Raw genomic sequence first — 20,686 nt, 5'->3', positions numbered from 1 at the left:
TCTGGGGACCCAGGTTCAGTCTCCAGAACCTACATGGCATCTCACAAACATCTGTAACTACTTCCAGAGGCTCTAGTCCCAGGTTCCAGGCATGCACATGGTATATGCTTTAAAAAAGTCAGTGACCCAATGGTCGGGTGGTGGCATATACAGGCAAAGGTAGGAGGATCTCTGACTTTAAGGACAGTCTGGTCTACATACAGAAACACTCAAAAACGTTAGATGACCCTGGCAGAGTCTGGTCAGGTATTCCATTTCCCCAAACTTCTCAGCTGTAAAATTTGAGTCACCCAGGCCTCTGCTTCTTTCGTCTGGGACTGCCACCAAAGGGAAGGGGCTGCGAGATGGCTCATCAGGTAAAGACATTGACTGCTAGAATATGAAGACAAACCCTCATACACATTGAAATAAAAAAAGAAAAAGACTGGAATTATACCCAAAGGCCAGTTTACTGGTTTAGAACCATTTGCAACAAAGCTGGGTGGGTAGTTGGTGTCTCTGCCTTGTTCTAGTCTTCCAGGGGTTGCTTCCTTGACAAAAGGAGATCGACACAGATGGGATTACACATATAAACCTATTGGCTCTGGCCCATTAGTAGTCTTTGCTTTTCTGCAAATAGATGGATCTGCAAATCAATAAGTACTCAGATTCTCTGGCAGTCATAGGCTGCCCCCTTTAGGTGGGTTCCAAGCTGGGGAAAGGATGACTTGCATTCCTTGGGAGTCCTCTAAATAAAGATCCACATAAGTGGTCCTTAGGCTCTGGCTCTACCAGGAAAAAGGAAGGAGGGGGCTCAGGCAGAGCCATATTAGGTGAAACAGAAGTGCTCATGCTTGGAGTAATCGGAATGGCTGTGACTGCCAACAAGTAGGGTGTCACCTCTCACCATGCAGACTGAACCCCAAGCTGTCCACATGCACATCCTGTGGACCACTTACACGAGGAACATTTGTTAAACTTGCAATTCCTAGAGCAAACTACAGATCTATGTGATAAACTACCCCTGGTCATTCCTGAGGTAGGTACTTGAAAACTACAGCCCTGGGTAGAATTTTAAGCCCCTGGTAAATATGTGTTATTAGGAAAGAGCCTCTGATGTGACTCAGAACCCTCTGGGGAGGAAATACAGCAGGCCCCCGAGGAATCATTGTTCTAAGATTTTCAAATTAGTGGAGTGGGTGTGGTGGCACAAGCCTTTGATCCCAGCACTCAGGAGGCAAAGGCAGGTGGATCTCTGTGAGTTCAAGGCCAGCCTGGTCTACAGAGAGAGTTCCAGGAGTGTTATATAAACACTGTTGAGCTTTTTTTATTTTGATTTTTGAAACAAGGTTTCTCTCTAGCTTTGGAGCCTGTCCTGGAATTTGCTCTGTGGACCAAGTTGGCCTCAAATTCGCAGAGATCCGCCTGTTTCTGCCTCCGGAGTGCTGGGATTAAAGGATTGCACCACCACTGCCCAGCTAGAAACACTGCCAACAAAAGCAAACAAAACAAAAAAAAAAAACCCTTTCAATTTATAGCCCAGGCAAATAAGAGCCAGAGGCTAGAAATAATATTTACTGAGAAATAACTATACCAGATAATGGAACAAGTAGCAACTCATCATCTAATTTATTTTTGAGACAGGGTCTCACTGTAGTCCTGGCTAGCCTCGAACTCAGAAATCCACTTATTTCTGTCAAGTGCTGGGATTCAAAAGCATGAATTAACATGGCTTATAAACTCATTTATTTTTGGTGCCACAGATCACAGGACCTTGGGCATGCTAAATACAGACTGCACCACAGAGCTCTATGGCCAGTTCACCCCCCCATTGCCTAATTTCATTTTGTAATGCCATCAAGTAAGTACTGTTATAAACCTAATAACCGAATTTACAATTGAGGAAACAGGCTCAGAATGTTTAAGTACTTACTCAAGATTGGATGATTCAGACCCAAAAGTTCACATTCTTGCCCGTTACCATCACTTGCCTGCCTCCTCATTGTTGAGACACAGAGGATCTCACTATACTTATTGCCTAAGCTAGCCTGGAGCTTCTCGGATCAAGGGCTCTCTTGCCTCAACCTCCTGAGTATCTGGAACTGCGAGTAAATACCACTGCTCCTGGCTTTGGTGGCTTCTCTGCTGCCCCGTAGAAAGCAAGCAGAAACTACCACTCACTATAGGCTAAATACCCAACGTTGACCTCAGCTTTCCAATCTGTAAAATAAGTTGGGGAGGAGGGCATGGTTTGCACTGCTTTCTAGGATACCAAAAAATCACAGTATTGTACAGTCAACCTTCTGACCATGTTCTTCTGATGGGTTCAATCTGCAAAAGATTTGTCTGTCTTCAGAATATCCCTCCCATTTGTTTCCTGCCTCGGTTACACCCGGGATTTCTAAAGCTCTGAGGAAAGACAGTACCCTAGCAGAGTCCCTCAACAGCCCTGGCCACAGAGTACGACCTTCAGCCTCTGTGGTACTCCTTTCTAGGACACGTAGGAGAAACTCGAGTTGGATACAACACTTAAGAGACCAACTGAAGGCTAATATGTTCCGACAAGGGACCAGGTGAACTTGCTGGCCTGGAACTTGCTCTGTAGACCAGGGTGGCCTCCAACTCACAGAGATCAGCCTGCTGAGATTCAAGGCGTGCGCCAACCACTCACTGCCCGGAAAGGACCCTTTAATCATCTTCCGTGGCTCAGGAGAAAGCTGGGGGACAGAGTCATAGGGAGGTTGTAGCTCTATCAGGAAATGGATTCTGTGCCCTCTGCCCCTGCCTGTTCACATGGGAGTTTCTGGAAGAAAGGTGTGATAAACTTCCCTCTCCGCTCCCTTTAGTCTTTTGCAGGCAAATGTGTTTCCTCCTTCCTTCTTGAAGGACTCCTGGTCTCTTCTGTCCTCCACCCCCTAGGAGATAAGAAATCTTATCTCAGAGCAACCCATTTTCTCGCCTTCATTAGGTAGCAGATACCGCGACTGGAAAGACCGGACAGTCACTGAGAAGGACAGTCAGACACTCCGCGGACCTTGCTCGCTTCTGTGCCTGGGTGGATGCGCAGCAGCCTTGCAGGCCGCCTGTCTAAGCACACCTCCTGCCACCCCCGCAGACACATCGGATGTTGCGTCGCCGCCCCGCCTCCTCTTGCTCTGCATCTGCCCAAACCCGAGCTGGCAGAACTCGGCGTGGTGGGGAGCGTGGGCGTGCTGCGGGGCGACCATGGCTGTAGACTGTTACCTCCGGTTCCCACAGTAACAATCGAAAGCCACGGTTGCCCTGGAGACGCGGGGGCGGGACTGCCAGGCTGACGTCAGCTCCGCGGGCGGCGGGGGCGGCGGGGGCTGTGCGAGCGTGTGCGAGCGTGTGCGGGACCAGCGCCCACAGCAGCCCACGGGACCTTGGACGGGAGGGCTCGAGGGAGGCTCCTGCGCCGCATCAGCACCGCGGACAGCGGCTGAGCGGCGTAGGGAGGCGCGGAGGGGCCCGGGGTCGGCGGTCCTGGGGCGGGGCCAGGCGTCGGTGGCCGTGACTGGAGACTGTTACTGAGGGCGGCCCGGGCAGTAAGCAGTCTAGAGCCAAGGTGCCGGCGCGCTGCCCGGGCGGGGATGTCCCGTCGCCCGCGGCTGGGGCGCTGCTGTTTCACACGTCCCCCGCCGCCCAAGCGCGCGCGGGCAGGCACGCGACCGTTGACGTCAGAGTCCTGTGACGTCAAAGATGTCCCAGCGGGGAGGCACTTCCGGCAGTGGGGTGGCGGTGGGGGTGGAGCGGGGCGACCTGGCCGAAGCCCCGCCCCCGCCTGGTCCTGAGAGGACAGCTCCGCTCGCAGAGGCGGGAAGTCCTGGGCGCAGTGGGACAGCCCGAAGGGACGGGACCGGACTGGGAAGGGGTGTCTGGGCAGCATGCGGGGCGGGGGCTCCAAGAGAGTCGCAGGCCGAGGCGTGCGTCTGTCTGTCGTGGGCGCCCTGGCTCAGTCAATCGGGGCCATCTAGGCTGAGTCACCGCGCTGCGGACAGGGAGAGAATGAGGGGGCGCGTCTCCTGGGACTCCAGCACCTTCTCCCCACTTTCTTGGGAGGATGGCGCAGGAACCGTTCAGCCTTGGGAAATGGGGTGAGGGGCTCGGTTCTCCGCTCGATGTTTCTCCAGAGTGTCTGCGTCTTCATCTGGGTGTCGGCAGGTGCTGCATTGGGTTGGGTCAGCCTCCGGCCCGCGTTCCACCAAGCTGCGAGGAACCTTCGTCCCTCCCACTCTGCCCCCAGCCTCACTCCGGGGCGACCCTCCAACCCTCCGCCCGCCGGGGCCCTCCGTGCCTTCCCATGGTGTCCCCGCGCTGGCCCATCTCCGACCGTCGGTGGGTCCTTACCTGGCGGGCCGCGTCGCGCCGGTGCCGGCTTCCCTCCCGCAGTCCGGCGGGCGCCGCCGCTTTTATAGGCGCGCGTAGTACTCGTGCGGCGGCTCATTCATGCGGCCGCGGCTCCTACACACTGACGCGCTGCCGACGTCAGCAGGGAATTTAGGAAACGGGAAAAGAGGCTATTTATAGTGGCAAGCGCGCGGCGGGGGGCGGGCGGTGTAGGGGAGGACGGGATGAGGCGACAGGGAGTTGGCAGCGGGAGGAGGGTGCGCGCGCGGAAGCAGGATTGGGTAGGGGGAGTACGTAACCCCAGGCTTGGCCTCCAAGGGGTTAACTTTCCGGAACTGCAGGCGACGGGCTGGAGGAGGGTAGCACTGGGAGGGTGCGGCCCCTTTACATGTTTATTCACTCTCCCCTTTCGGGGCTTTGGGAGTCCTGGGGGGCTAAGTTCTCTCTCGCCGGGACCTCGAGGTCCACACTCGGTAGCCCCCAACCACAAACCTCAATTCCTAGACCCGACAGCTCTGTGACGCTAGAGGATGCCCCGCGGCGGTATCACACCCCGTATGCCCCCCCTCTCTCGGGGGGCCAAGGAAAGGAACCCCAGCTAGAGGCTGGGGAAAGAGGGGTGGTGAAGCCTGGAGTTTTGGAAGGCTTCCTGACTGGGAGGGTGCCAGTCGGATGGTGGAAACCACAGGGAAGGTAAGGGAGTTGAGTGTAGCCTAGGCTTCAGAGACGAGCAGAGAGTCCTCTATGAGAGTTTGGGCAATGTGTCCACAAAAGGAAGGGCTAGTGATGGAGACGGCAACTTGACAGTGCCCAGCTCTGGCACGGAGGGACCACCTCAGCCCTCGTTGGTGGAATAAGCATAGGCAGAGCTTGTAAAAGAGGGAATGACACTAAAATGAGACTGCTGAGCTTGGCGGGGGGGGGGTGTGACAAGGACCCCTTTCCAGAGGAGTAAGGACTGGACAAAGGGACTCACGCGATGTGGAACAGCCCAATTCTATGTCTAGGCTATAAATGGGGGTGGCACGTGTTCGGCGAGGGGAAAAAGCTGCACCAGGTTGACCGGGGAGCTGAGTAAGGAGGGGAAAGTGGAGTTAAAAGGCGGCACATGGGAAACAGACAGATCTTTGTGAGTTCGAGGCCAGCCATGGATACATAGTGAGACCTGTGGACGGGGCTGGGGACGCGTGGAGAAGAGGAGAGCGGAGTAAGTGGAGAAGCATGGGCAGGTCTGTGTGACCCTCCGCATAGCGATGCAACCAGGGCTTAAGACTATGTGGGGTATGGTGGAGAGAGCAAGAGCGGTGGACACAGTGTGTGGGTCAGCCAGCGGATACACTCTATTGTGTAAAAGACACACAGAGGCTGAGGGCTTCTCTTCAAACTCGGTACAATCTAACCTATTAAAAGGAGAAAAACTAAAACAGAGACACCCCTGTTTGCCGTTTGGGATTTGGCCTCCGATCCGGAGGGAGAACGCTATTGATCTGTTAAAAATCATCGCTAAGAGCATTTCTTGAGCTTTTACACCCACAACACTCCTTTACACTTCCGCTTCAGCCCGAAAACATATCCCTCGGTGGAGGTACTGTGTCTGCTTCTCCTAGAACTCGTAAATTGCGGAGCCCACTGTGGGACCGCGGTGCTTGTCTTGTAAGGATACCGTGGGGGAGATACAAGGCTGTACGTGGAACAGACGCACGCGGAGCACACCGCGGAAACCTGGCGATGGGCAGGCAGTCTTGATTTGTTTGGACCAGAAGCCTAGGCCAGGCGCAGAAGTCTCCTGCCAGTGAAACGCAGCCTCTAGGGGGCGCCCAAGACCTTGGTGTCTCACTGGTACAGCTAGAGGCCGTGTCTGCAGCCCCGAGCGAGTGACTCAGCCACTACCTCAAGCGGGGGCGACGGGCTCGAGGACAGCGTGGGGTGCGGCGAGCGCGGCCCCCACCCGCCTTGCGGCCCCGCGTGGTTGCTAAGCTCTCCAAGGCCTCTGAGAGATGAGATCCTGGGAACCTCATTGGTTACCATAGTAACTGCGCCCCAGCCTCTCCGGCTTGGCCACGGAAGAAGAAGCAGCCAATAAGAAGCTGTGGACGGTTTGGGGGACCCCCCCCCATGGTGTAGGCGGGGGTCAGGAGGTGCGGGGAGGAGGCGGAGCGTGGGCCACTGAGGCGCGGTGCTTGCAGCGATGCTGGTGCCTCCGCCCCGCTGCGCAGGGACATTTCCGGAGAGCACCCACGAGCCGGTGTACGGTCCCCGCCCTCCTAGAAGAGGCGTCGCCTACGTGAATCGAGCCCTCCCTGGTGTGGCGTGTAGGATCTTTTGGGAGGGGGTGGGTGTTAGGCCGCCCGCTCTGGTGACATTTCTCAAGTGGTGGAGTGGTGAAAAAAAATCACTTAGGATCTCTCAAAACTGCTTAGACGAGGGATGTGAGGTTTGGGGGGGCATGTCCCAAGGGGCTCTGTCCAGCTACTTCCAATCGGAGGATCCTAGGGTCCTTCTGGAGACCAGCAAGTCACAGGGGTGCTCTCTGTAGCAGCCTCCGCAGTAGCCCAAGAAGTTGGGGCTCCTGAGGGGGCAGGCTGCCTGTGTAAACATATGCTCCATCGAGTGTCTCTGCTTGGACAGCGTCTGAGTGTCGACGGTTTGTGATGTGCACACTGATGACATGTGCCTGAGAGAGAGTTGGGATTTTTTGGAGCCTGAGTCCAAGTGGAGAGTGGTGTTCAGAAATGCCTAATGAAAGCCCCCCTTTCCGCTCCGAACGTATCTACTTTCATCTTATTTAGGATTTCCAAAATCTCTGTCTCAACATTTACTGTCACTAGTGTTCCACCCCCATCCTTTTTTGTTTTTAAAGAGAGGGTCTCATGAGGTAGAGGCTGACCTCGAACTCCTGGTCCTCCTGCTTCCAACTGTCCAGAGTGTGCCATTACACCCGGCTTCAGAGTTCCCATTTTGAAGACAGAACTTTTTCTGAATTGGCGCCACATTACATAGAAATACGTACTCGGGAGCACGCAGCTCAAAACCCCAGGGTTTATGGGACTCCCAGGTTCGATATCTGGGTCCCCAGGTGGGCACATCTGGAAGCCTGGACTTGCAGATCTCCAGCTCAGCTCCGCATCTGTAAACCTCCAGCCCAGGTGTGCGCCAGAGGTCGCAGCCCGGCCATATACAATCCCGTGCGGCCGCGAGGTGGCGCCATGGCTGCGGCAGCGTCTGCCGGTTCGGGCCGCTCCAGATAAGAGTGTGCGGAAAGCGCGGTGGGGCTGAGACGCGACCAGGACGCGGGGAGGACGGACCGGCAGGACAGACCGACCGGGGGCCCGGCGGGCGGAGGGCAGCGCATTGCAGCCACGTCCCCCCTGGATCCGCCGGCAGCCGGGCCCGGGGCTTCCGACATGCCCCCCAGGTGGGTCCTCGAGTTGGCGACTGGGAAGGGGCAAGCAAGGGACCCGGGACAGCCTGGTCCTCGCGCGCGGGCCGGCCGGGGAGCATCCTCAGGGGCGGGCGCCCGGGCCGGGGCCGGCGTTTAGGGCACTAAGTGTCTTCCCTAGAGGACGCGGGACCGCTGGGCTGCTGCTGGGCGCCGGGTTCACAGCGGGGTCAGCGGTCCCGGGCCGGCTCTGCCCGCACATGGGCTGGGGAGGAAGGCAAGGGGAGCCGGCGGGCGGGGCTGGCAGGGGCGCTGCCCTGGCACAGCTCGGCGCCTGGCAGCGGGGCGGGTGGGGCGCGGGCTAGGAGCTGCCACAGCCTCGGGGAGGGAAGCCGGGCTGGGCTGCGGCCGCAGGTAACGGGCCGGCGAGGCCCTGCGGGCCAGGCGGGGAACAGGGGCGGGCGCGCTCGCCGGCGGGCAGGGCGGCTCAAGACTAGGTGTGGGTCCCGCGGCTGCCAGGCTGCTGAAATTGGGGAGCCTAGAGGAGAAACTGGGGGCTGGGAGGACTAGGGCCGGCACGCTCCTCCCGCCCTGTCTGAAGTTGGGAAAGTTTCCCCCAAGTTTGGGGCGGCAGAGTTTCGGGGGAGACGGGGCCGAGGGGAGCTGGAGAAGAGATGTAGAGTCGAGGCCGGGGCTGGGTCCGGAACGCGGGTGGGGCGCAGGCCGAGGTCAGGGCCGCAGCCGGCTGTGCGCCGTGCCCGCCCGGGGCGCTGCCCCCCTCCCTCCCCTGGGAGCTGCGTGGCTCCCCCCTCCCCCCCACCTGCTTCCTGCCTCAGCCTCCTGCCCCGATATAACGCCCTCCCCGCGCCGGGGCCCGGCCTTCGCGCTCTGCCCGCCACCGCAGCCACTGTCTCCGCTCCCCGCGCCGGGGCGGCCGGCCCAAACGAAGGCCTGACAGCCCCGGGCCAGGGCGGCGCCTCGATGGGCATCGTGCTCTTGTCTTCCTTATCACTTCCCCTAACTGGGGCAACTTCTTTCGAGGCGGGAGGCGCTTCTTACTCGGCTCCTTTTCACCCCACTTGGGCAAACTTTTCGGCCCTGAATGACTTTTCCTGAAGCGGACATTTTACTTAAATCGGGTAATTGCCTCCGAAAGGGTCATTTCGCCCGAATAGTTTTCTCCCCTGGAAATTAGCAGCACCTGGGTGTGGGACAAATAGGCTAACCTGGCCTCCTCTCCATCCACAGTCTTTCTTCTGCTCTTCCTGTCTGGGGCCAGCGGGCCTAGGCTCCCACTCCCGGAGGCCGCTGAGCGCTCCCTGTTAGTGTCCAGGCCGTGGTGCTCCATGCTCCCGCTCGGCTGAGGGGAAGGGGAAGCAGAGGGGAACGGTGCTGGGCTGGGTGCAAGCGACCCGGGCACTGCACGGCATAGCATAGCTCTTACCCAGCTGGTGTGTGTCCCCGCAGGAGAGTGTGCTGGGCAGACGATGCTGGACACGATGGAGGCGCCTGGCCACTCGAGGCAGCTACTGCTGCAGCTCAACAACCAGCGCACCAAGGGCTTCTTGTGCGACGTGATCATCGTAGTGCAGAACGCCCTCTTCCGCGCGCACAAGAACGTGCTGGCGGCCAGCAGCGCCTACCTCAAGTCCCTGGTGGTGCACGACAACCTGCTAAACCTGGACCATGACATGGTGAGCCCGGCCGTGTTCCGCCTGGTGCTGGACTTCATCTACACCGGCCGCTTGACTGACAGTGTTGAGGCCGCAGCAGCAGCAGCAGTGGCCCCGGGAGCCGAGCCGAGCCTGGGCGCCGTGCTTGCCGCCGCCAGCTACCTGCAGATCCCTGACCTCGTGGCTCTGTGCAAGAAGCGCCTCAAACGCCACGGCAAGTATTGCCACCTGCGGGGAGGAGGCAGCGGCGGCGGCGGCTATGCGCCCTATGGGCGGCCCGGCCGGGGCCTGAGGGCCGCCACGCCCGTCATCCAGGCCTGCTACTCGTCCCCGGCCGGGCCACCGCCGCCGCCTGCCGCCGAGCCGCCGTCGGGCCCCGAGGCCGCGGTCAACACTCATTGCGCCGAGCTGTATGCCTCGGCCCCGGGCCCAGCAGCCTCGCTCTGCGCCCCGGAGCGCCGCTGCTCTCCGCTTTGCGGCCTGGACCTGTCCAAGAAGAGCCCGCCAGGCTCCTCGGTCCCCGAGCGACCGCTGAGTGAGCGCGAACTGCCTCCACGCCCGGACAGCCCTCCCGGTGCGGGGAACGCAGTCTACAAGGAGCCACCGCTCACCCTGCCCCCGCTGCCGCCTTTGCCCTTCCAGAAGCTGGAGGAGGCCGTACCGACTCCAGACCCGTTTCGAGGAAGCGGCGGCAGTCCGGGACCCGAGCCCCCCGGTCGCCCCGACGGCTCTAGCCTCCTGTACCGCTGGATGAAGCACGAGCCAGGCCTGGGTAGCTATGGCGATGATCTGGTTCGAGATCGTGGCTCCCCAGGCGAGCGCCTCGAGGAACGCGGTGGGGACCCGGCCGCCTCACCCGGGGGCCCCCCGCTCGGCCTGGTGCCCCCGCCACGCTACCCGGGTAGCCTGGACGGGCCAGGCACAGGCGCCGACGGCGACGACTACAAGAGCAGCAGCGAGGAGACTGGTAGCAGCGAGGACCCCAGCCCACCCGGTGGCCACCTGGAGGGCTACCCGTGCCCGCACTTGGCTTATGGCGAACCTGAGAGCTTTGGTGACAACCTGTATGTGTGCATCCCATGTGGCAAAGGCTTCCCCAGCTCGGAACAGCTGAATGCACACGTGGAGGCTCACGTGGAGGAAGAGGAGGTGCTGTATGGCAGGGCAGAGGCTGCTGAGGTAGCTGCCGGGGCCGCTGGCCTCGGGCCCCCCTTTGGTAGTGGTGGGGACAAGCTTGCTGGGGCCCCAGGTGGCCTAGGAGAGCTGCTGCGGCCTTACCGCTGCGCGTCCTGCGACAAGAGCTACAAGGACCCGGCCACGCTGAGGCAACATGAGAAGACGCACTGGCTGACACGGCCCTACCCGTGTACCATCTGCGGGAAGAAGTTCACGCAGCGCGGAACCATGACACGCCATATGCGCAGTCACTTAGGCCTGAAGCCCTTTGCGTGCGACGCGTGCGGTATGCGCTTCACCCGCCAGTACCGCCTCACGGAGCACATGCGCATCCACTCGGGAGAGAAGCCCTACGAGTGCCAGGTGTGCGGTGGCAAGTTTGCTCAACAGCGCAACCTCATCAGCCACATGAAGATGCACGCAGTTGGTGGCGCGGCCGGCGCAGCTGGGGCGCTGGCTGGCCTCGGGGGACTACCTGGCGTTGCCGGCCCCGACGGCAAGGGCAAGCTCGATTTCCCGGAGGGTGTCTTTGCTGTGGCCCGCCTCACAGCTGAACAGCTGAGCCTGAAGCAACAGGACAAGGCAGCTGCGGCGGAGCTGCTGGCCCAGACCACGCACTTCCTGCACGACCCCAAGGTGGCGCTCGAGAGCCTCTACCCGCTGGCCAAATTCACTGCTGAGCTGGGACTCAGCCCGGATAAGGCAGCAGAGGTGCTGAGCCAGGGCGCGCACCTGGCCGCGGGGCCGGACGGCCGGACCATCGACCGTTTCTCTCCCACTTAAAGCGCCCCTCGTAGGTGCGCCCCGCGCTACCCGGCGGCCCGGGGACAACTGGTAGCAGCGGCAACGCCGCAGTGGTGGCCCCACCTTTCTATGCCTCACCTGGCCTCACTGCTTTGTGCCTTAACCCGGGGGAGCCGGTGGGGAAAAACCCGGGACGGGGGTGGGATAGGGGAAGGGAGATTTATATTTTTGATATCAGCTTTGACCAAAGGAGAACCCCGCCTCTCCCTGTGGTTCGTCGGCCCCCTCCTCCGGCTCCGTGCTGCTCTTGGGGGGAGGGGTGTCACTATTCAGACGCTCCCAGCCCTACCTCCGGCCCTTGCGACCACACCCATTCTCACTGTGAATCTCCCCGCTGGGGTCGGAGCATTGGGCACAGTTGGGGAGAGGGGAGGGGACCGAGCCGGCCGGAGGGCCTCCCCGCCCCCCGCTCCTTCCCAGCCCGGGACTGATAATGTGAAGTTCCTCATTTTGCACAAGTGGCACTAGCCCCAGGGCCAACCCTTCCTTTCCTGACCCACCAGGGTGGGCAGATCTGGAGCCAGGGATAGCAGCCCTGGCCCACCTGACTCCGCTTCTGAGGTCCCTCTCCTTTCCCTGGGGCCCCATCGTATTTATTGCATGCGCCCCGGGTGGCCCCTATCCTGAACCCAGCTAAGCTGGGCTGGAGCGAGGTCTCCTTGGTTCCCGTTCTGCCCCTTTGTATATTCCCTACTCTGTACACAGGCTCTTCCAGAGCCGCTTCCATTTTCTATACTCAAGCAAACAGCAATAAAGCAGTAACCAAGGTCCCTAACCCTGTGGTTCTCTTTTGCCCCTGCACCAGGGTCCCTAACCCTGCCGTTCTCTTCTGCCCCTGAACCAGGGTGGGTGGCGGGCCCAACACAGGTGTACAGGCTTGAGCGTGCCTCCCCTCCTCAGTCGCAAAAATAGACCAATAGGAGGTCAATTATGTTTCATAACTAAAAATTTATTAAGGAAACAAAACCAGGGTTTCAAATGGGACAGAAAGAAAGGTGTTCTCCCTGCTTCCCCGCCAACCCCCAGCCAATGGCCTTCATAGTCAGGAGGGAGGACCTTCAAAGGGAGGTCCTTCATAGCCTGGGCCTTACAACTCAGAAAGGCAGTCTTCCGAGCGAGCGCTGGGCACTGGGACCCCAAAGTCACTGTCCTGGGCTCTCCTGCACAGCCCTCTCCTGGGGGATCCTGAGCCTGAAGAGGCCAGAGCACCCTTGGGGAAGGAAGCATTGTTCCTCCCAGAAGGTGGCACAGTCAGGCAAGTGGGCTGTGTGGTCCTGATGAGATTTACTCTACTCCTTCTCCGTCCTCCTCTACGTCTGTGCTGGACTGAAGGAACTCATTCCTCCAAGTGAGGTTGTGAACAGAGGTGCAGAATGGGGGGGGGGGGGAATCAACCTTCAAAGGCTAAAGGATCCCACGCCCCCTCTTCTGGATAGAGAAGCAGAGGACAAGGCCAGGAACAGGACAACACCCCAGGCCCTGGGCCCACCTCTGCCTCTGGGTTCAGTTTTACCAGTGTGGGAGCCTCTCAGGTAGGTATGAGGAGGGTTGGACAGGAAGGAAGGACAGCCGGGAAAGCTTTATTTGGTTCCTGTCACAGGTGGCAGGGGGGAGATTCAGAATGAGAAACCCCACAAGGAACTGTGGTGAGGAAGTTGAGGGGCCTTGTGGTGATAAAAGGGGCCAACTAGAAAGGGAAGGCAGACAAAGAAGGAACAGGAAGAGTCTGAGGAAATTTCCCCAAGAAGGAAAACCAAGTATTGAGAGCATATGCAGGTGGAGGGCCACTCAGGAAGCATGGCCCAAGACTAGACAGGTGTTCCTTCCCTCTAGACCCATGACTGCCCAAAGGGAAATCAAGGGTAGAGTGCCAGGACAAAGATTGATGTGGACAGGAAGAGAAGTGTGTGTGGGGGTGTGTGTGAAGGGCTAGGGCTGCTGTTATGGACAGAACCCAGTGTGGGTCCATAGGGGATCTAGGCCTCAGGGAGATGGAGACTCCCCCTGGGCACTCTCTTCCTGATAGCAAAAGCCTCTCAGACATTCAGGACAGAGGTTCTGCAGACTGAGGCCTCTATCGTTTTGCTTGCATACGATGGAAACTCTGGGACCTCTGCCCCATTGCCACTACAGAGTGGCTGGGTCCCCGGGAGAGTAGGCTTCCCTCCAGCCCTGGAACCAGACAGGAGGGAGAAAGGCTGAGAGCTTGGTGGCCTATCTGGCTTGTTCACCTGTTGTCACTGTGCCAGTTACCTCCCTGCTAAACTTGGCAGCCTAGGAGGGTCCCAGCAGCTTCTGCCTGACCCTTGGGAGGGGCTCTGTGAGGAGCAGCTCCCCCACAGCACGGCCACGGCGTGAGGTTGGAAGAGGATGGTTTATTGTCTGGGTGGATTGGTGGCTCAGGCACGTGGACATCTTCCGTGCTACACTGGGCGCCTAATGGCCTCTCAGGAATGGTTCCATGGGGGTGGGCCCCAGCGTGGCCACCTCAGCCCACCTGGGCCCATGTAAGGAAGGCTGGGATGTCCCTCACAGGCACATTCCTTGTCAGTGCCTTCACACGCAGGTTCCGGTCATCGGTCAGCAGCACCACCTCCCGTAGCAGGCGGATGGGCTCCTCTGTTGGCACAGAAAGCAGATGGGTTCTATTGAGGATAAAGTGTCAAATGCCATTTCTTGTCCTAGGGGGAATGTGGTCCTGGAGGGGGAAGCACTTTCCTTCTACCAGACTCAAGAGTACCACACTACCCTGGCTGCTTAGAGGGTGAAGCCAGGCAAGAGTTGTGCTGCTGCTGTGAACCGCCACTTCCTACACAGGACTCTTGTGCCTGAGAGTACTCACCCTGTTAGCATCCACAGACCTGTCCTCCAGGACTCTGAACTAATAGGAAGTGGCCCCTTGCCTTTGATTCCTAACTATACTGTTGACCATATTCCTATCCCCTCCACCCCACCACAACACGTTTTGTCCTCCTAAGGCTGGGGTGTGTTTTATGTATCCAGAGGTTAAAAATCCAAAGATGAATAGAAAGTGGGAATAGCTTACAAATGTAGGGAAAGGGGTTAGCTCCAGGGAGCTCTCAGGAGAGGCTGTGTTAAAGTGGCCTTGTGGCTACAACTAAAGGATCTATTAGTAAGTTACCTGCATATATCTAACAGTACAGAGGGTAAAAAGAAAAGCAGAGGCAGGATTCTCCTCCTAGTGGCCTTGTGACCCAGGTAACTCTGTGCCTTCTAGAATCCTTATGCACTTCTGTAAATATATGCACTAGCATATTATGTATAGATTCCCCCTGTAACCCTAAGATCATATTAGTCACACTTTCTTTATGTATTACTATTATTATTTTTTTTTTCGAGACAGGGTTTTTCTGTATTGCTTTGGAGGCTGTCCTGGAACTCGATCTGTAGACCAGGTTGACCTCGAACTCACAGAGATCCACCTGCCTCTGCCTCCCGAGTGCTAGGATTAAAGGCGTGCGCCACCAACACCTGGCATATTTTACATAGTTAAAAATCATTCTGCACCAATACAGATAGCCTTGTCTTTGTAGATAACTTTTTATAGCAGTATTTCCTTGTCTCTGACTAACGTACAGGAGAAAACTTATCACTCAAGTGCTACTCTAAGCCCTGGGCATGGCTGCTTGGGTGGCAGGTCTACCCCTAAGCCCTGGCCTGGCATTTCCTAGTAGAGGTCTGGCAGAGAATAAAGGCACAGGAAATGTCCTGTGGTGTTTGGGGACTGCTAGGGCTGGGGAACTGCAAACATCCATGTCTGACCTGAGTAGTTCTAGGCTTGCCAGCTCCAGGCAGGGAGGCTGAGAATTGGCTTTCAGCCTACGGAAGAATTTAGGGGTGAAGAGGAAGAAGCTCATGGAGGCTAATGGTGGAGGAAGGAGAGGGCTATGTATAAGGGGTGAACAAGGTAGTTCGTGAGTAAGGGAGATCTAAGACCCTTCTGTTGCCTGGGCCTGGAATGTGAGTGTGTGGTGGGGTAGTGGTGTGGGGTGCTACATGGGGTTCCCAGCTGTTGTCTGGGTCTGTCTGCAACTCCACTATTCCTGCCCTGGGCCTCAGACCAGAAAAGTCCTAGGCCTTAGGTCAGCCAGAAAAGGCCCAGCATTGCTGGCAGGGGTCTGCAGGGGTTTCTGTGGATACTTTCAGACATTTTTAACAATAAACATCCTCTGTTTTGACACTGGTAACTTCACTTTGTTAGAAACCAGAGACTGTCATCTTGTCAGGCCCCATCCGCCATAATCCACATGATTTTAAAATTCAACATCGTTTACACATAAACATTTGGTGACGGTTTCTCTGTGAATCTGACAAGTTAATCTGCTAAGAATTCACACTGACAAATGGGGTTTGATTACACCAGCCGTTGCTGATGTAATTTTGATAGGGGCGGTCCCCAGGATGGCAGTGGGTTTCTGTAGGCTGTTTGGGGGTAACTTGGGGGGTGGCAGGACTAGTAGAGCCCAAATGCATCTGGGCTAAGAACAAAACAGTTTGGTGGCTGAGGATTATTGGAGTTACACTTTTCCACAGGACCTTTGCAATCCTGCTCCCCTTTAAGAAGTTGCTCTGGGGCAGGTCACAAGCTCCTGGCTCAGCCAGGATTCTAATTTGTCAGTTGGACATTCCAGGTCTGGCCCTCAGGGAGAGTACATGTGGCAGCCCCTCTGTGGAACAGCAGTGGTGGATTCCTGACTAGTTCCTGGTGTAGAGACACAAGCACGAGGGAGGGCTGAGCTAATGTGTGGGAAGAAGCAGACAGAGAACAACTCCTGGGTTAGCCAGCAAGCCAGGATGGAGGGCATGAACAGAGGAGCAACAAATACAGAAAGAAAATCATGTATGAGTAGAGACGATACTGAGCTAGGAGGGGTTAGGATTCCCTTCCAGAAGAAGAAATTCTTGGGAATCAGTAGCAAAGTCTTCTGTGTGTCATTGGCCCCCTGGGGTAGTGCAGGACGCTCAAGGCTGAGATGGTCAGACACTTGAGAGTTCTAGGGTGGCCCAGAGGTGGGACTCTGCTCACCAAAACATTTTAAAACTCAGCTATGGGCTCAGTCTTTGAGCTCTCTCCTACTTCCAGCTCCAGTCAGCCTGTAAAATGCTATAGCTCACTGCATTGGAGAACAGGAAGAAAGGCCTATTCCTGGCTGGGGAGAACCTCCACTGCAGGCCTGATAAGGGTTAGCGTTCAAGGGACACCCTGAAATGGCTAGAGAGGTAAGCATGGCCAAGAAAAAAATGTGCCCACTAGAGGCTCTACTCCTCAGGGTGGCAGAGGGCTGGGTTCTGAAGACCATGTCCAGAACAAGCTAAGGTGAATCATAAAGACATTCTTGTTGTCAGAAGGACCCAAGAGAGGAAATGGATGCAGACTGACTGGGAAAGCACAATGCCTTGAGCAGGGAGAGCTTCCTGGGCTAGCGAGGCTCATCCCTAGTTGGTCCTAGATCACCAGACATTCTTTGGGGACAAGGAAGCTATGATAGGAGGTCTAACCTCTGGGAGGGTGGACAAAATGGTCTCAGGCTTGTACAGGCCCTGTACAGACTTCTTTGGCCAAAGTTGGTAGAGGGGCTCTACTTAAGGACTATGGATAGGTAGGATAAAATAGGGCAGAGGGATCAATGGCCCAAGGAGAGGCCAAATTGTACCTTTGCTGGTGGGCATGTAGTCCTTAGCCTTGTCTTTGCAGTAGTGCAGGCAGCAGGAGAGGATCAGGTCATCGTTGTTACCCTGGAAGAAGACAGTGTGAAAAGCACCACTGGGCAGGAGGGGGCGCCATGCAGAGGCAGAGGTACCTCCAGGGCTGTCCTGGAGTCTCATTCGGGCATGCTCTGGCTTTGCTTGGCTGAATCTAACTGTCCTCAGTGATAACAGGGAGCAAGAAAGTCCCCCCTGGACCTTGATGGTGGCTATCCCTTGGCTGCCCAGGTTCTTTTACTCCCTCCTTTCAGGAACACTTTTTACAGTGGACCATCGGCTTTCCCTTCTTCCCGGAGGTCTCACCAGCTGTCCAGTGATGTCTTCACTGCGGAAGGCGATGGATTCAAGTTCATTGCCACGGCTGGTCAAGGCCCGCAGACAGGAGTCCCGACTCTCAAATTTCCGTTCGAGGAACTCGATGGATTTCCGGGCCTTTTCTTGTACCACACGGGCATAGCCCCCAGCCCGGTGGTCTGTCTCCTGCCCTTTGGCGAGGCCATCCAGCTCATTGATCACTGATGAGACAGAGCTTACAATCAGCAGTTATGCCTGCCTTCACCCTTTGTTCTCTGCCCACTCACTTTCTCAGCCAGGCACCTTCACAGACATTGGAGGCCACCTATCCACAGGAGTTTTCCAATGAAAACTTGTGGGGATAAAAAAGGGCCCAAGACTTTTAGTGAGCCTCAGCTCCTATCTGCCTCTTCCTCTGAGCCCCATCTTCCTCCCAGGAGGAACTTAACGAGATCTTTTTTTTAGAGCTGGCATTCCTTAGTTATAGGATCAAATTAAAAGGGTATCTTAGGGACATTGCAGCAGAAGAGTAAGTAAAGGTGTCTGTCCTCGGCTACTTGGGTCTGAACCACAGCAGTCTAAAGAGGGCAGGGTCCTATTGCCCGCTTTGGCAGAGTACAGGGAAGCCACCAAGGAAGGACAGCCAGATTTACTTGCAAGGACCCTGGTATTTCATGAAACCATAACCATGGCACATTACCTCCTTGATACTACATGTCTGTGTGTGTGTGTGTGTGTGTGTGTGTGTGTGTGTGTGTGTGTGTGTGCACTCACGCATGCGCATGCGCCTGTCTGCTTGTCTATGTGTCTGGGACATGGCTTCATTTTCTGGTGAAGATTCTTTCCAAAATTCCAGCCAAAAGCCTGAGGTCAAGTGGGAAATATGCACTCCTTGGGGGCTTGGGGAGAGTTTGGGGTCTGAGGCCTCTCCTTAGTATGATTCATAGCTTGGGGAGTCGGCATGAGCATGCTGTTCCATGGTGAGCCTGGCACTCATTGTCTGGGTATTCAGAAACATTTGCTGTAAAGGACCCATATGAGAATACACACACACACACACACACACACACACACACACACACACACACACACACACACACACCCATGCTTTTAGCACCATGAAGCTGCAAGATCCACACAATGTGTGGCAGTGGTAGATGGGTGGTATGGTACAGCAAACAGAACATCAAACAGGAAAAACTGGTATTCTATCCCAAAATCTGCTTTCCTGCTTCCAAACTAAACAGGCTTCAAAGGGGACACTTGTTTGTGCTTCTGCACCAGGCGGGACTTCTCAATGCTGGGGTCAGACCTAAAGAGCACAGAGCAGGTTAAAGAGCACAAGACACAAGCAGCGAAGCCTGCCAGCTTAACCCTTTGTTGCTCTGGTCATAGGGCAGGGGTCCACCAAAGTATGCATGAACAGGAGCGCCCCTTACAGCCCCGAGTATAGGGATCTGCCCAGCTAACACAAGGTCAAAGTGCCTGGACTATGTGGTTGCAATACAGCTGTCAGCTGCTGGTACCCTTAGGGTCACTGAGTTTGCTTTGAATGTATCCGCTAGGGTTTCTTATGTTTGCCCCTTTCCTAGCAAATCTGGATTTCTCTACCAAACTTAAGCTCTTCAGGGCCAAGGGCCACAGCTCTGACTTATTTCTCAGGAACAAAGAGACTAAGCACATACTAGGGGCACAGGCAGTGCCAGTGACTGCTAGCCTATGAAGGTATAGGAGGGTACCTTCTCAGTCTTGGGAGGCAACCTTGAGATGACAGTGAACTTTCTTGGTTATACCAATTACTGACCATCTAGCAAAAGTGACCCATCTACTTTCTTTTTCCTAACTAAAAACCTGCTGGGAGGAAAGCACAGTGATAAAGCCTGTAAACCAGGGCACTCAGTACCAGAGAGGTAAGCAGAAAGCTCAGGGCCATATGTGGTTCTGCTGCTCTGCCTTATGACAGAGGCTGTGCTTCTTTTGAAGTGCAGCAAACCTTCCCTTGGGTCTAAGGGTCTGGGTTTAAGAGGTTCTGTCCAGGCCACATGGGGAGGGGGAAGGAAGACAGGGAGGGAGGACTGCTTCAGTGCCAACATTCTCAGGTGGTGCTAACGTGTTTCCCACAACCCCCCAGGGTTCTACAGGCTCTGCAGGGGCGGATGTTTCCTGCCCTTTGTTTCCACCCCCATCTGGCACTAAGACACTTGGGACTGGGAGGGAAGGTCCAATGGAACATCTTGGCATGGATGTCAGAGGTGGCCTGTCAGGCAGACTGCCAGTCTGGTGCCTTTTGCAGAGAACATGGTTCTCGAACTTGCCTCAGATGGTTGCTGGGAGAGAGGCATTAAAAATCCTGAGCTTTGCAATCATCTTACACAACCCTTGTCCCCCACAGTACAGCCAACAGCTATAGTAGCTACATCAACTGTATTTGACAGGTATCCAGAGACCAAGGCACAACCCCAGGCTGACCCATCATGAAGCCCCAAGAACTAAGGGTCCCCAGGAGTCTCCAATGAGCACTCCAGCTAGGAAAAGCAGAGATGCTTACTCTCCACCGGTACCAATGGCCCAAGCAAGGGGTAGGAAATGAAAGGCGTGAGCCAAAGGTCGTGCTCTGGAGGGTTCCTGTCAGTCTGGCCTTAGGGTGACACTGGCCAGAAGAATGTTACCTCGAACCAACAGAATGATCATGAAAAGCTACAAGACAATCAGACCAAAGGCATCTAACCACTTCAAAATCCTCCCAGCCTCCCTGCCAGACCACCCAGCAGCACTGCCGTTATCTGCCAGGGCTGAGTGTTTACCAATAACAGGAACCAGCTTTGCTGTTTTACTGCAAGCTTTATAAGGAAAAAACAAGGGCTGGGCTCGTGCAGCCGCTGGTTGCTGGGACACGGGAGTCCATTTGCTCAAGCAGTTTAAGCCATGGATCAGCCATAATAATGTGAACTACTCTGATTAATAAACATTTTTTCTTGCCCCATGCACTCCCTGAAAATCCTGTGTTACAACATGCACAGCTAGGTCAGCCTGCTGGCCCCGGGCATGTGTAGAGGGGGCTGCTTTGTCGTCGTGCCCCCCCCCCAGCTCACCGATGAGGGGCACCACCAGGATGTACTTCCTGCTTTCCAGCAGCCGAGCCAGACTGGCCAGGTGGTCAATGAAGCCGTTGGTATCTGGTACGAGGAACAAGGGTCTGATCTCCAGCTCCATCTGTCTCATCTGACTCTGGTCTTCCAAAACAGCCTACAGGGACACACAGAGTGTGAGGGAGCACGAGAGTGAG

General features: G+C 56.4%; 3 protein-coding genes across 4 annotated transcripts in view; 1 reads left to right on the top strand and 2 right to left on the bottom strand.

Annotated features, from left to right (window-relative positions):
• Positions 1 to 430: 430 nt before the first annotated feature.
• On the bottom strand, positions 431 to 4,454 carry LOC110340441 (wiskott-Aldrich syndrome protein homolog 1-like). The gene is made up of 2 exons (XM_021225660.2): positions 4,348 to 4,454; positions 431 to 3,988 (listed from the first exon to the last, which is right to left on the bottom strand). Exon 2 carries the CDS (start codon positions 3,884 to 3,886, stop codon positions 3,296 to 3,298), a length of 591 nt encoding a protein of 196 aa, XP_021081319.1. The 5' UTR covers positions 3,887 to 3,988; positions 4,348 to 4,454; the 3' UTR covers positions 431 to 3,295.
• A 2,150-nt stretch (positions 4,455 to 6,604) lies between these two features.
• Hic1 (HIC ZBTB transcriptional repressor 1) lies at positions 6,605 to 12,154 on the top strand. Of its 2 annotated transcripts, none has more exons than XM_005067402.4 (2): positions 6,605 to 7,762; positions 9,194 to 12,154. In XM_005067402.4, the coding sequence occupies exon 2, from the start codon at positions 9,214 to 9,216 to the stop codon at positions 11,356 to 11,358; it is 2,145 nt and encodes a 714-aa protein (XP_005067459.1). In that variant the 5' UTR covers positions 6,605 to 7,762; positions 9,194 to 9,213; the 3' UTR covers positions 11,359 to 12,154. The 2 variants fall into 2 exon arrangements, with proteins under 2 accessions (XP_005067459.1, XP_005067458.1); XM_005067401.4 differs by lacking the exon at positions 6,605 to 7,762 and adding an exon at positions 8,597 to 8,865.
• Positions 12,155 to 12,307: 153 nt separating this feature from the next.
• Positions 12,308 to 20,686, bottom strand: part of Smg6 (SMG6 nonsense mediated mRNA decay factor) — a 237,654-nt gene continuing 229,275 nt past the window's right edge. The window contains exons 16-19 of the mRNA XM_040749135.1: positions 20,493 to 20,646; positions 17,410 to 17,621; positions 17,055 to 17,136; positions 12,308 to 13,998 (exon numbers count right to left, since the gene is read on the bottom strand). Of these exons, the coding sequence (XP_040605069.1) occupies positions 13,868 to 13,998; positions 17,055 to 17,136; positions 17,410 to 17,621; positions 20,493 to 20,646 (579 nt within the window). The 3' untranslated portion in view covers positions 12,308 to 13,867. The remainder of the gene's footprint in view (positions 13,999 to 17,054; positions 17,137 to 17,409; positions 17,622 to 20,492; positions 20,647 to 20,686) is intronic.

This window comes from Mesocricetus auratus, unplaced genomic scaffold, assembly GCF_017639785.1.
Source record: "Mesocricetus auratus isolate SY011 unplaced genomic scaffold, BCM_Maur_2.0 Super-Scaffold_100007, whole genome shotgun sequence".
Classification (NCBI taxonomy): Eukaryota; Metazoa; Chordata; class Mammalia; order Rodentia; family Cricetidae; genus Mesocricetus; species Mesocricetus auratus.
Note: the sequence above shows the minus strand (reverse complement) of the source record. Positions and strands in the feature narration are given on the sequence as shown.